This window comes from Molossus molossus, unplaced genomic scaffold, assembly GCF_014108415.1.
Source record: "Molossus molossus isolate mMolMol1 unplaced genomic scaffold, mMolMol1.p scaffold_m16_p_7, whole genome shotgun sequence".
Classification (NCBI taxonomy): Eukaryota; Metazoa; Chordata; class Mammalia; order Chiroptera; family Molossidae; genus Molossus; species Molossus molossus.
This window is the reverse complement of record NW_023425401.1, coordinates 97282715-97298240: the sequence shown is the minus strand read 5'-3', so window position 1 is coordinate 97298240 and position 15526 is coordinate 97282715. Positions and strand designations below refer to the sequence as shown.

The window sequence follows — 15526 nt, the reverse complement described above, 5'->3', positions numbered from 1 at the left end:
GGTTAAACAACTAGACTAAAAAAATTTTTAAAAGAACTACAGTAGAGAAGCCAGTAGTTAGTTAGTCAGAAACTCCAAGCATCCACATTCCATGACCTTATGCATCACAGATGTGGCCAGCTGTGAGCAAATCAGGTTCATCTCTTTTTTTTGGCCACCTTCATCAGCCAGTGCTCTGTGAGTCTTGATTTAAGGATTAAATGGAGACCAAGCAGTGACAAAGGTTTTAGAGTTGGTTCTCTTCTAATGCCAGTTTAATATAACATGGATACAAATAAGCTAAATCCACCAATGGAAAGCCACAAAAACAATGGTAAATCTTTGTAACTGCTATTACAGCTGCAAATTTTTTTACATGACTTTATCATTGAAATATATGTTACTTGCTTTGAAATAAGGCAATAGCTTGAAGAAATGACTTACATATTGACAGTATCTAAAAATATACTAAGGGAAACTGTACCATTAAGATTGATAAGCAATCTATTCTGTCCATGGTCTACCCTGGCTACTCTTAGCCCTCAGCGGTTGAACACCAAATGTATGCAGCAAGCTCCAATACATCACTTCCCCTGCTCCTGTGAATAAAATTACACATTGTACCTTCTCCCTGACACCACCCTTCATTTACAGAGAACTAGGGTGCACCTCTTTGAGTGTTGCAGGAAGATATGAGCAGAAGACTGGGTCAGAAGACTTTAATATTTATGAGTCATGTAGAGATACTTGGGGATAGCATTTTTGGTCACACAACTTTATTTTTCAATCAATTTTAAGTACCCAAGGATTAAGTTTCAAAAAACAAAAAGAGAACACAAACAGCTACAGTTGTCTATGTGCTGCTAATTCTAGCTGCCAAAGAGGAATTCCACCCAATGTCAAACACAGGAGTCTCTGGACCAGAGACAGGGCACAGGGCTTGGTTGTTTATTGCTGGCTGTCTTGGGGGAACCCATCTGTGGCTTTCCCATTTACTGTGCCTCTCAGCTTACCTAGCAAAACATCCCTTTTCCTGGAGGAAACGGCTAGTATAATAAATACTTAAGTACAGTGCATTATCTAATATCCTTTCCTATCATCCCAGAAAGCTTTAGTAAATATAAAATTACTAAGTAGTACCTGTCAGTGGTGACTTGATAATGATCTACTGAATGGCGAATACCTTCAAGTCCACCTCCACTATGACTCTCCCATCTCAGAAACATATGACATTGACTAAGCCCCACTGGTGACTGGTTTAGTGACTAGTTCAAACAGGGCTGGCGGGAGGGCTAACCCATAAGGCGTATGAAGTAAGCACTCAGGCACCCTGAAGTCTCTATCTGGGCCAACATAAGTTATCTAGTTACCTATACAAACGTTACCCCGTAGCCCAGCTCTGGAAAAATCAGGGAGGAAGGGAGGGAGGGGAAGTGGGGGGAGGGAGGGAGAGAGAAAGAGAAAGAAAGAGACAGAAGCACTTATAACAACACACTGCATGCCATTCCTTTCTGTAGCTATTCCTCGCCAGCTACAAATAAAGTCTGGGGAAGACTTTATTTTTCAGCTTTTTTCACTTTTCCTTGATCCTCTACTTTCTTAATGGCTGCTTGGATAGCCTCTTGGTCCCCCAAGAACTGGTGAGGCCCAACAGTACGCAGGTTCTCATCCAGTTCCAGGAGAATGGGGACGCCAGTAGGAAGAGTAATGTTGATAATGTCTTCATCTGAGATACCTGGAGATTGAGAGAGAAAGGAACAGGCGTTAAAGACCACCCAGGAGGCAGTTCTGTTCCGCTGCTTAACTGCACGTGTATTTAGTCCCAGATTCACTGCCTGCCTGGAGCCATGCCAGGCACTGTGAGGGGGTCTATCTATAGTGCCTGGAAGCCAAGAACTTCCCAGAAGTTAAACAATTAAAATAAAACCTAGGACAGAAATTCACATCACACCAAACCTTAGGATGACAAATACCTTTTGGGGACAATCTGTTCCTGGCTGTTTTCTATTGAAACCTTAAAAGAATGAACATTAATTTCTCTCCATGCCCACATTTGTATTACTGATTTTTCCACACGAATCAATCTTGAAAAATCTGAATGTGTACCGAAAGGGTTTTCTGATTTTTTCCCCCTTTAATGTGTTATCCCCAGGCTGGCTAAAATTAACCTTGACATCTGGTTCAGCGGATTAGAATGTGGCTGGTTTTCCATCACTGAGTGAGCTTGGAAAACTCCGGGCTAAGTCCAGCCAGGGGGACACTTCCCTAGCTACTGAGGAAGCCAGGAGGGGACCGGGAAAGGACCCTAAGTCACGCCTTGTAACCCACCTCATTCTCCTACTGGCCCTTATCACCCCAACTGCTAGGAGAGGAAGGTTATGTGTAACAAACAAATTACCTTCATTTCTCTTTAAATAAGTTAAATTACAGGTAGTTCAGCTTTGACCAGAAGAGTTGGCGTGAGACCACAGTAGCAGCAGTGGTAGTGGCAGTATTTTTATTATTATGACTACTTTGAACACTAAGCAGCTAACGTGTACTGGGTCTGCTCCACTCTTCTAAGCACTTTATATGTATTAATTAACTCATTAAGTCATTGCCGCAATCCTATGAGGTTAGAAGTTATTATTTTTCCATGTAACAAGTTTGGGCACAGAGAGGTTAAGCAAACAAGTGAAGATCACACAGATGGTAAGTAGCAGAGCTTCATTCAAACCCAGGTGTCTAACTACTGTACAAAGTAATGCCTTCAAGTTCTTCTGAGTTCAAAATGGGCAAAGAAACCGAGTTAAGCAAATTAAAAGGTAATTAAAACTATTCAAATTATCTATTTTAAAAACGCACCTTCGTTACATATAGACTTCTATATTCTAACCAAATGCTTCTGTTCTGTATTAATAGACAGGACCGAGGCGGAGCAAGTTCCGAGGGAGAGTCTGAGGGTTTGTCTTTGCTTGGGAGGTGATGACGGCAGAAAAGGTTACAAGCAGTTAGTTCTTAATGCACTTTGTCATTTTAATTAACCAGTGGTCATAACTACAGCACCAGCCAAAAGTCACAAAATCATAGCACTGGGTCCCAAGTGCTAAGGCAGTTCTTCATTAGATTTTCATTTCTAGGCCCAGAGAGCTACCTAGGACTCTTATGCACAAGCTGCACGCACTCAAACAGCTATGAAATGATGGACAGTACACTGCCCATCTCCTCTTCTGCCAGTCCCCCTCAATACACGAACTCAAAATGGGTCAAAGTTTTAGATATCAGAGCTAAAACTTTAGTCCGCCCAGTGTGGCTCAGTGGGTTGAGAGTCATTCCATGCACTGAGAGGTCCTGGTTCGATTCCCAGTCAGGGCACATGCCTGGGTGGTGGGCTCAGTCCCCAGTAGGGGGCATGCAGGAGGCAGCCCATCGATGTGTCTCTCTCACATCGATGTTCCCCTCTCTCTCTAAATCAATAGCAGCATATTTTTTTAAATCCTTAAAAAAAATTTTTAAAAAGAGCTAAAACTTTAAACCTTGTAGAACACACAGGAGAAAATCTTCATGACCTTGAATTAGGCAATGGTTTCTCACATTTGACATTAAAAGCATAATAAAAGGAAAAAATAGGTAAACTGGTCATATACAAATTTTACATGTTTGTGCTTCAAACACACCATCGAGAGAAGGAAAAGATAACTCAGAATGAAAAAGAATGTTTGCAATTCATGTAGCTGATGAGACATACCTAGAGTATATACAGAACTATTACACTTGAAAAATAAAAGGACAAATGACTAATTAAAAAATGGGCAAAAGATCTAAATAGACCTTTCTCCAAAAAAGATATGCAAATGGCCAGTGATCACATGAAAACATGCTCAACATGATTAGCCATCAGGGAAATGCAATCAAAGCCACAATGAGACACCACCTCATACCCACTAGGATGGCTATAATAAAAAAGTCAGATTATGAATAAGTGCTGGTGAAGATATAGAAAACTGGAATCCTAATACACTGTAAAATTAAAAGCATAAAATGCTGTGGATTCTTTGCAAACACAGTCTGGCAATTCCTCAAAGAGTTAAGCACAGGATTACCATGTGACCCAGCAATTTCACTCTTGGGTATACACCCAAGAGAAATGAAAACATAGGTCCACCCAAAAGCTTGGACACACACCTTCATAGCAGCATTATTCATAACAGCCCCAAAGTGGAAGGAGCTTAAATGTTCATCAACTGATAGATAAATTAAATGCAGTATATCCATAGAGTGGAGTATTATTTGGCAATAAAAAGGAACAAAGTACTGATTTGTGCTAAATATTGATGAACCTTGGAAACATTATGCTAAGCAAAAGAAGTCAGTCATAAAAGACTACATATTGCACGATTCCATTTATGTGAAATGCCCAGAATAGGCCGATTTATAAATAGATGAGTGGATGTCTAGGGAATGAGGGGCTGGGAAGTGACAGCTAGGTATAGGGTTTCTCTTGAGGGTAATGAAAATGACCTAAAATAAACTGTGGTGATGGAGGGGCAACTCTGAATATACTGCAAGCTGATGGACTGTGTACTTTACGTGAGTGAATTATATGGTATGTGAATTGTATCTCAATAAGGCTGTTAAAAATACTAAACAAATTGAGAAGTTAAATAAAACTGCTCAAGTCACAATTTTGTTAAAGTAGTATAATTGAACATGTCTGTTTTCATTTTTAATTCCCAAACTCCAGGACTCCAGCTCTGGTCACCTGACTCGTCTACGCTACGTCCACCACAGCACAGGAGAGCGGGCAAGGTGGGCACTCACTGCCCTGGTCAAAGGCTGGGTGCTGATTGGATGTAAGAGGGAAAGTGCAGACTCCCTGGACACCGGTGACAATCCAACATGGAGTCACTGTCAGCCATGACAGCTGTGTCAAGTGCTATGTCATGACTGAGAGAATGAGGTGTAATGGGCATGCCCTTAGGGGGGGCCCAGAATGCCAAACCACAAGTCTGGACACTTGGATAAGGACTCCATCGGGATACCAATATGAGTGGGACCTCCACCCATTGTGGACTATAAGAACTCAGAGCTCCAACCACCCAACGCCCAAGCTTGGCTGCACCAAGGGTCACGCTCCAAGCCCTGTCGGACTTCCACCCCCCCAGATGCCTGCCACCACTGCAGCTGCCTGGCTCGAGACTGATGCTGGCCTCGCCTCCTGCGGACAATGCCAGTGACCAGGGACTTCGCGCCGGATGCTCGCTCTGCTTGCTTCTATCGCTTAAGTTCCCTCTTGCTGTGCATAACCTGCATGTGACTCTATTGGCTTATTGGGGAGATGTCCCCTAATAAACCTGGCACTGTGGAAAGACTCCTTTCTGGGATGCTCCCTTGCTCACAACACTGGACACCAGCACCAATGTTCTCATGTTTTCAAGACTAGTAAAGGATATGAACACATTTGTCTGATCCTCTTGAAATAGCCAACACACTGGGATCATGATGAGGTTTGGGAGTTGCAGTCTGTGACCTCAGAAAATAATTCTTGTTTGACGGTGACCACAGATCTAACCAGACCTAGCAGGTCCTCTCTTTAATTGCACCATTCTCAAGCTCATGCCTATGGCTTAAGTGTGTGGGATCAAATCAAAGAGCCAACTACACAAAGACCATGAGAACTATAATTCTTCACCTACAAAGAGAGTTCAACAAAAATAGGAACATTTTCAATTTTAAAAAGTTGACATTCCACTTTAATGACTACTCAAGCCATTCACACAGCAGACTAATTACTTACAAATATTTAAAATACTTAGACTGGTTAATAATCAGTCGATGAGACTTAAATTTTAAATAGCAAATTAGGAAAAACCACAATGAAGCCATTACTCATTGCTCAATGTTGGCATAAATCACATTCTTTGTTCTAAGAAAGTTAAGCAAGCAGAACTCCTGCGGCTAGAATAATGCATCTGCACTGGATTGAACCAAACAGAACAATACTATATTATGCAATATTGTGCTACAAACTCATTAACTAAAACATCAGATGAAAGATAAAGTTAGTGGTCAGAGATCACATCTGTCTGTCTGATAATTGGCAGAGATTTTTTAGACAGCATCCAAGAATGTTCTGAAGGGAAACATCACTGAGTTTTCATCCTGCATCAACACTTTTCCATCACTTCCCCTCTGTGGCCACCCTCTTCTGAAATCCAAGCCATTGATTGCCTTTCATTCTTTTCTTTAATTGATTTGAGAGAGAGGAAGGGAGAGAGAAACAGCAATGCTTGAGAAAAACATTGATTGGTTGCCTCCCACATGTGTCCCAACTGGGGATTGGACCTGCAACCTGGGTATGTGCCCTGAGTGGGAATCGAACCTGCCACCTTCTGGTGTACGAGATGACGCTCCAACCAACTGAGTCACACCAGCCAGGGCACCTGCCTTTAATTCTTGAATCTTCATGTAGGAGCTTCTAGGAGTTAACTGCAATCTATTTAAATGACTGGGGTATTTCAAGTAAGAAATAAGAGTTTGGTAAGTCAAAGGGGTAACATCTCAAGGCCAATATGAGGCTAAATTCAAACTTCATTTTCTACATACAGGACTGACTTCAGAAAGTCAAATCTGCACCTATAAGCCACCTCCACAAGTCACTTTAGCAGAAACAGGATCCACAGACAGCTATTAAGATCACTGTCTCTCTACTACACCACTCACACTTTGCTTCTGTTGGCGGTGGCCACAGATGCTCGCTTCTCCCACAGGGTTATAAGTTCCTTGAACAAGAACCAGGTTTTATCCATCCATGCATCACCCATGATCTTGGGATAGTGCCTTCCCCACTGTGAGCATTGAGTACATGTTTGTTGAACTGTAAGGACCACTATTACGTGTTGGCTGCTAGGATCCAGAAATTATTTAGCTACATCACCCACTATTACAACTGTATGTGTTATATGTCTAGTTTTTACATATAAATAAAGGCGATAAGGAATAAAACATTAATTAAAAACTCTAATACATAAAGCCTCTACACGAAAGCATTCGGAGGTCTTTTCAGAGGTTCAGTCTTGGCTGAATTTTAGAAAGAGGTTGAAATGGAGACATGAGTCCACAAGTCAGGACTACTTTGTGGGTCCAATTCTAGGGGCTGTGCCCTTGCTCCAGGAACAGTGCCTGACTTGACAGACCCTCAACACACAGCTAAAATGAATAAATTTGAACCCTCTGGACTTTCAAATTAAATCTAGTCTTTTATATTGAAGCCTTGATTAGAAATTGTGTTCCCTTCATTACCTTACCAAGAAAAAAAAAAGAGAGAGAGAGAGAGAATTGAGAAAGTTGAAAAAAGACTGTTTGCATTTGGTGCTAATAAAGTAAATATTAAATTTGTCTTCTATGTATTTTCTTTGATTTTCTCCAAAGTATTTGCTCAAAATCTTTGAATATCAGGAAATGGGAGAAAAGATGTTGAGGGAGACAGAGTTGTTATAGGACAAGAGGAAACCCTGCTTCTAAAATGCATATTTTGGGGGGTTAGAAAAAGAAAAACAGTTTTGACCAAACCATTCAAGTATGAGGTCCCACCCATGCCTCACTTCCCTTTCCCAATCAAGCCGTCACAATTCAGGCCCCACCTGTGGGTGCTGGCGATGAGAGTTCTGCATCCTATTGCCAAAATAAGAGCTAACACAAGAAATTCCGAACTCTACAGATGACCTACCTGTTTTTAATTACAATTCTTTAAGATTTGAATGCTACATATGTCCAACTTAAAGACTGGCTGGGGAACACCTGGAAATGGGTTGTTTGAATATTGTAATGTGATAATAGGAGTCCAGCCTCTAAATTAGAATAAGGCTAAGAGTCCATTCTACATAGAATTTATAGTTAAATAGCCTACAACTTTTAAAAATAAAGGTTTCTATAGATCAATCATACTGATAAGAGCAAGTCTAACTATACCACTAGGCTAGTATCTGTTTCATAGAAGAGAGGCCCGAATTTGCTGCCTCTGAAAATATCACACTAAAATGCCAAAGGTGACTGACTTGTCTGTCCCTGTCCCCTCAGCGAGTTCCAGCTGACCTTTCCTCCCTGAGTCTCTGATTTCCTCTGCCCACTTCTCCGCCTTGTTATGTGTACAGCTGCACGCAATTCTTCAGGGATCAAGTCGGCTTTCATGAGTCTCTTGCATGCCACTCTTATTCCAAACTTGAAACTGCCCAGCCCTGTGCTTGAACCCAGACTAAACAATCCACTTCCGCTGGCAAGATGCAGACTGCATCCAGTGCCTCGGTTCAGGACCTGGCCTTGCCTTCAATGTGGGCCAGCAGGAAACAAACAGGAAGTGACTATGCCAACCACAGAGAAAGAAACACACGCCTGTCTGGAACACTACAGAATAGCATGCTTTTAGATACTCAGCCTGGGAGAGGAGTTTTCAGGGGGGTGCTTTGTGACAAGCATGTCTGAACCAGTGAGAGGTGGGCCCTGCTTCAATCTGACCTTGTCAGTATCGCCCAGGTCATCTGCTGCTAAAAATCAGTAAAGGAGTCCCTGAAGTAGGGATTTTCTTACTGTATAATATTTCATGTCTGCTTTAAGTCTTCTTTCTTCTAAAAGTATTAAGAACTACCATCAAGTTAAGAGTAAAGCAATCCCAAATTATATATAATGTAAGAGCAGATACATTCCATAAAGAAGTAATTTCACGGGGTAGAGGCCATTCTGATCAGGCCTAGGCACTGACAAGCAGTTCCTGGGAACATAACTTGGAAGCTGGTGGCAAATGAGAAGAAACAGTCTGGAGGCAGAAAAACCTTGACTAACAGAGCTCACCACCTCAAACATAAATCTTCATGGTCCAGCAGCTTCTACAAAACATTTCATGAAGCCTGGCAGTGTGGCTCAGTGGTTGAGCACTGACCCATGCACCAAGGGGTCGCCGGTTCGTTGAGAAAGCATTACTGACCCCCTCCACATTAGTTTTCAAAGGGTCAGGTAGATGTACACAGCAACCTCCCTTCAACTCTACCAACTGACAAACTAGTCTATCATTTTGTGAAACAAAAGGCAAGGTCTCAATTAGAGCAGTGGTCATTGCACTAGATAAGGGCAGGTCTTTTAAAACTGAGGTATAATTCACAGGCAGTAAAATTCACCCTTTTTGGTGTCCAGAATAGTTCTCTCATTCCCCAACATTTCCTTGTGCCCCTTTACAGTCTACCCTCCTCCACTGACCTGTTGGCTGACCAAATAGTCTTACCTTTTCCCGATATAAATGGCACTATACAATATAAAACAGAAAATTTCTCAAAATTCTAAAGCTATCAAGGAGCGTTTTTTCCTTAGGCCTCTCTCCTTGTGTCTTCACACAGTCTTCTCTCTGTGCGTATCAGTGCCCAGATTTCCTCTTCTTCTAAGGATACCGGTCATATTGGGTAAGGATACCAGTCATATTGGATTAGGACCACCCTAATGGCCTCATTTTATCTTAATTACCTCTTTAAAGTCACTATGTCCACTTTTTTTTAGATCTTCCTCTATTTCCTTTTTCAATGTCCTGTAGTTTTCTGCAAACAGGTCCTTTACTTCTTTGGTTAAGTTTATTCCTAGGTATCTTAATTTTTTTTGTTGCAATGGTAAATGGAATTTTTTTAAAATTTCTCTTTCTGTGTGTTCATTATTGGTATATAACAGTGCCAGTGATTCCTGGATGTATCTTGTTCATGGATTGGAAGAATTAACATCATTAAAATGTCCATATTACCCAAAGCAATCTATAGATTCAATGCAATCCCCACTAAAATACCAATGACATATTTCACAGGACTAGAACAAACACTCCAAAAGTTTATATGGAACCAAAAAAGACCCCAAATAGCCAGAGCAATCTTGGAAAAGAACAAAGTAGGAGGGATCACAATACCAGATATCAGGTTATACGACACAGTCACTATAATCAAAACAGCCTGGTACTGGCACAAGAACAGGCATATAGATCAGTGGAACAGAACAGAGAACACAGAAATTGACCCAAAACATTATGCTCAATTAATATTTGACAAAAGTGGCAAGAGCATACAATGGAGTAAAGACAGCCTATTTAATAAATGGTGTTGTTGGGGGGAAATTAGACAGCTACATGCAAAAAAATGAAACTAGACCATCAACTTACACCATACACAAGAATAAACTCAAAATGGATAAAGACTTATATGTGACTCCTGAACCCATAAAAATCCTAGAAGAATATGTAGGGAACAAAATTTCAGATATCACACGCAGCAATATTTTCAGATACAATACCTAAGGTAAGAGAAATAAAGGAAAAAAATAATACATGGGACTACATAAAGCTAAAAAGCTTCTGCACAGCAAAAGAAACAAGCATCAAAATAGAAAGGGATCCCACTATATGGGAGAGCATAACTGCCAATCATACATCAGATAAGGAGTTAATTTCCAAAATATATAGAGTACTCAGAGAACTCAACAAAAGGAAGACAAAGAACCCAATTAAAAAATGGGCAGAGGACCTACAGAGCTACCTCTCCAAAGAGGACATACAAATGGCCTGAGAGACATGAAAAAATGCTCAATGTCACTAATCATCGGAGAGATGCAAATTAAAACGACTGTGAGGCCCTGGCTGGTTTGGCTCATTGGTTGGAGCGTCGGCCTGCAGTCCAGAGAGACCCGGGTTCAGTTCCCGCTAAGGGCGTGTGCCTCGGTTGCAGTTTGTCCCCAGCCCTGGTTGGTGGTGCGGTGGCAGCCACTCGATGTGTCCCTTCACGTCGATGTTTCTCTCTCTCTCTGTCTTCCTCTCTCTCCCTCCCGCTCTATCTGAACAAAAAATGGAAAAATGTCCTCGGGTGAGGATAAAAAAATAAATAAAACGACTGTGAGGTATCACCTCACACCTTCCAGAATGGCCACCATCAACCAATCATCAAACAACAAGTGTTGGCGAGGGTGTGGAGAAAAGGGGACTCTAGTACACTGCTGGTGGGAATGCAGACTGGTGCAGCCACTATGGAAAACAATGTGGTTTTTCCTCAAAAAAATAAAAATTGAACTGCCATTTAACCAAGTGATCCCAACTCTAGGTATATATCCTAAGAAGCCTGAAACACCAATCAGAAAGAATATATGTACCCCTATGTTCATAGCAGCACTATTTACAATTGCTAAGATCTGGAAACAGCCCACGTGTCCATCAATAGATGAGTAGATAACAAAGCTGTGCTACATATACACAATGGAATACTATGCAGCTGTAAGAAAGAAAGATCTCTTATTCTTTGAGATGACATAGAGGGACCCGGAGAGTATTATACTAAGTGAAATAAGCCAGTCAGAGAAAGACAAGTATCACCTGATCTCACTTATTTGTGGAATATAATGAACAAATAAGGTGATGAACAAAATAGACCCAGAGACCTAGAAGTAGGATGCAGACTGACAAACTTCAGAGGAGGGTTTGGGGAGGAGGGAAGAGATAAACCAAAGAACTTATGCATATAAGCATAACCAATGTACATAAATAACAATGCTGGGAGTGGGGCGGGAACAGGAGGAGGGTGTCAATGAGGGGAAAAAGGAGAAACTGTAACAAAAATAAATTAAATAAAACATAAATAAAGTCACTGTCTCCAAATACAGTCACATTCTGAGTTACAGGGGTTACAACTTCAACACATAAATTTATAATATACAGCTTTCTAAGCCTGGTTTCTTTCTTTTAGCATAATGCAACTGAGATTCATCATGATGTTAGGTGTATTGGTGGTTTGCTTCTACTGTTAAAGCAGTTTCTTTCAGCAAAACAGCTTAGTGTCAATGATTGATCAAATGAAATAAATAATATGACCTAGATACACTAAAGACCAGAGCAAAACACAGTATTGAACTATAGCTTTCCAATGAAAGCCTTGTGCTAGTTCCTACATTAAATAAGAAACGTAGGGTCCAGCCGGTGTGGTTCAGTGGTTGAGCAACAACCCATGCACCAAGAGGTCCCCAGTTTGATTCCCGGTCAGGGCTCATGCCCAGGTTGTGGGCCCGATCCCCAGTGGGGAGCATGCAGGAGGCGGCCAATCGATGTTCTCTCTCATCGATGTTTCTCTCTCCCTCTCCCTTCCTCTCTCTCCAAAAATCAATAAAGGAAAAAAAAAAAAAACAACTTAAAAAAACAAACAGGAAATTTATGAATGCCTAGAATTGCACTTGGCGCAAGGTATGCAGCACTCCAAAAAAGGCCACTTCGTATAGCTGTATTAGGGAATGCCATGCACACACTACAATGTTGGGGTGGCAGCAGTAATAATTTAAGCCTCAATCATTTACATCAAATTACCTTTTTATGGTTTCCTTGCAAAGATGCTCTGGACCTGGCATCTTATAACAGTATTCCAAACAAAAAATAGATCACAGGAAGGGCGACTTTTCCGAAAAAAAATTAAAACAAAAAAGCCCAGGTGGTCATCATGTGCAGAGACTAGTGAACTGGGTTTGGGCGGAATTCACTACCCCATCTAATTATCATGCTCAGGGCCAAGTCATCTGAGGTCTGTCTGGTTTCAGTTTTCTTCAACAGCACCTGGGTTCTTCCCCACACATGGAAGGGGTGTCAGGCAGGATCTGACTGCCGAGAGCAGCAGGTCTCAACCTTCCCCATGCCGCGACCCTTTCATACAGTTCCTCATGTTGTGGTGACCCCCCACCTTAAAGCTATTTTCGTTGCTACTTCATAACTGTAATTTTGCTACTGTTATGAATCGCCATCAGAAATATGTGTTTTCCGATGGTCTTAGGCGACCCCTGTGAAAGGGGTCGCGACCCACAGGTTGAGAACCGGTGGTCTATAGGGTAATGTCATAACACCAACAGTTGAGAAACAAAATAATGTCTTAAGAATCAACACTCTCCATTGTTCAGTTATATCTAATCTAGAGAAGATGAGTAACACTAGAATACTCTTAGTAGTAGAGGCATTTTGAGATTTCAGGGTGAATCAATATTCTAATTAGTTATTTGGGTCATCATCCTTCCTACCCCAAAGTTACAGTCTTTAAAAAATAAGAAAGTATTTTTATGACATGACAACATTCTGACACTGATTCCATCAGTTACTACACTCCTTTCCAGCAGCACATAAAACGTTTTAAGTTTGTCAGGCAGTTTAAAGACACTATAGGGGAAAACTGCCCCAATTCTCTGAAAGATCCTGTTTGACAGGGGAGAATTTTGTATAAACATATCTCAAAAGCATGACTAGGAAGCAGATGAATCTACAACCACAAGCATTTTTAGTTCTGTCATCAATGCAAAAAAAAAATAGCAACTTCTGTGTTTATAGGACATATAACACATTCATTTGGTCACACTCATTTCAGGGATATTTTCTTAATACTAGTGAAAGCTGACATCTTTGTAGTGGTAAGGTGACCATATAACTTATCATCCTAGCTGGGACGCTTCTTAAAGTGAAAGAAGGTGCTATTAATAATTGCTCTGGGATAAAAGACATCAACCAGAAAGTGGGTTGTATGGTCATATAACTTCACAGTAAAAATAAATTGACAATCAAGATGGTAAATTTTATAATATGCTTTTTTTTTAACACAAACACACACATACATGTTGGCACGTAGTTCTTCTTATAAAACAAAATCTTTATTTTTCCCCTAAAAAAAGAGATAGTCACTTACTTTTTGGAGTCTTGAAAGTTAGCATCCAAATTCAATGAAATGTTTTTAGGCTGAACATCAAGTGCCACATGAAGCCCTGTAACTTGAGCTCTTGGAGTTACACATGGCAGGACGAGAGATCAAATGTTGGCATTCCCATTCCAGTGAGCATAGAGAGTTAAAATAAATTTCAACAGGGCTGAAATCTCACTAAATTAACAGGAATAGCATGGAAGAAATAGTACATACCATTTCTACTGATCTTGGGAAAGTCACTATGCTTAATTCTTACAGCTGTACCACAGAATGCTGGATCTCTCTCTTTTTTTAATCCTCACCCGAGGTTATGTTTTTATTGATTTTTAGAGAGAAAGAGAAAGAAAACCATCAATGTGAGAGAGAAACATCGATCAGTTGCCTCAACTGGGGATCAAACCCGCAACTTAGGTATGTGCCCTGATCAGGAATCAAACCCACAACCTTTTGGTGTATGAGACGATGCTCCAACCAACTGAGCCAGCCAACCAGGGCAGAATACTTGGATTTTATTCTTTAATATACACTACAAGAGAAATTCCATTAGTGGAAAATAGCATTCGGAGAACTCCCAAATTAATAGATAACTAATTTATCAAATGATCCTAAGACATACTCCAGTCTTCTTCATACACATGTAACTTCCATGTTTGGTGTGGGAGTAAATCACTATAGGGAATTAGAGCAACATCAAAGAACTCCGTGAATCTTAACAGTACCACCAGGGGGCACTACAGGCCAAAAAGGAGCAAAGTTGTTCTACCCAGATGGGTGAGCCAATATTACAAACCACCCTTAATGCCTGTCTCCCTAGCGACAAATCTCAGTCATCACGTATACTCCATTTGTTTCCCCAGCTTGTGCCTAATGGCATACTCTGACTTTTCTGAGAAATTTCCCCCCAGAATGTCTGCCATCCTCCCTGGTTAGCAACCTTACCATTTCCATTCCGCCTCCCTCATATATACCTTCCTTCTCTGCAGACAGCTGCCAGCCCTGTACGGTTTTCTACTTTCACATACTTCCTACTCAAGTCCCTTCATGCAACTGACCTCTTCCAGTATGAACACCAATATTTTAAATCAATTATTCTCCAAATAAAACATTTTCTATGAAGCCTATTTATACAACATAATAGGGATAGGAATTATAATTTAAGGTTGCTTCAAATTAATTCATCTCTGAAATGTGATTTAGTCCCATACCTCCAACCTGAAAAAAAAAAAAAGACCTTTAGAAGAAAGGTTAAATGAAACCTATGGACAAAGTCTGCTAATTTCTCAGGGATCCCTATAAATTCATTTCTGCCCCAGTGGTCAAATCTGTGTTTTAATTTTTTACTTATTCTTCACTTCACATCCATGCCTTTCTATTTTGTTACTACTTTTATATATTTGCCCTAAACTACTTTTTTCTAGGCCAATGCCAAATCCTTTAATCTTTCAGTCCCATTGATTCTTTTTGCAGCTTTAATGATAACTCACACACCATTCAATTCACCCACTTAAAGTGTACAATTCAATGGACTTTAGTATATTCAGAGTTGTGTAACCTGAATATTTGTGTAACCCGAATATTGATGTTCACCACAATCAACTTTAGAACATTTCCACTATCCCAACAAGAACCCCTGTACCTATTATCAGTCACATTTCATTCCATGCCCTCCTTCAACTCCTCCCCAGCCCTAGAAAACAATCTACTTTGTCTCTATAGATTTGCCCATTCTGACACTACATATAAATAAAATTCTACAACATGCGATCCTTTGTGACTTGCTTCCACTGTAACAATTTCAAGGTTCATCCATGTTGTAACATATATCAGTACTT

The 15526-nt window shown here is 40.6% G+C and overlaps 1 protein-coding gene and 1 long non-coding RNA gene across 4 annotated transcripts in view; both read right to left on the bottom strand.

The window, feature by feature from the left end:
- Positions 1-260: 260 nt before the first annotated feature.
- Positions 261-15526, bottom strand: part of BPGM (bisphosphoglycerate mutase) — a 31910-nt gene continuing 16644 nt past the window's right edge. For 2 of the 3 annotated variants that reach the window (XM_036246657.1, XM_036246659.1), the window contains exon 3: positions 261-1714. In XM_036246657.1, the coding sequence (XP_036102550.1) occupies positions 1536-1714 (179 nt within the window). In that variant the 3' untranslated portion in view covers positions 261-1535. The remainder of the gene's footprint in view (positions 1715-15526) is intronic. The other variant, XM_036246656.1, reaches the window with a different exon arrangement.
- LOC118619862 lies at positions 5422-14061 on the bottom strand. Its single transcript, XR_004957335.1, has 3 exons — positions 13680-14061; positions 6341-6466; positions 5422-5650 (listed from the first exon to the last, which is right to left on the bottom strand). It is a non-coding gene; the product is annotated as an uncharacterized LOC118619862 (long non-coding RNA).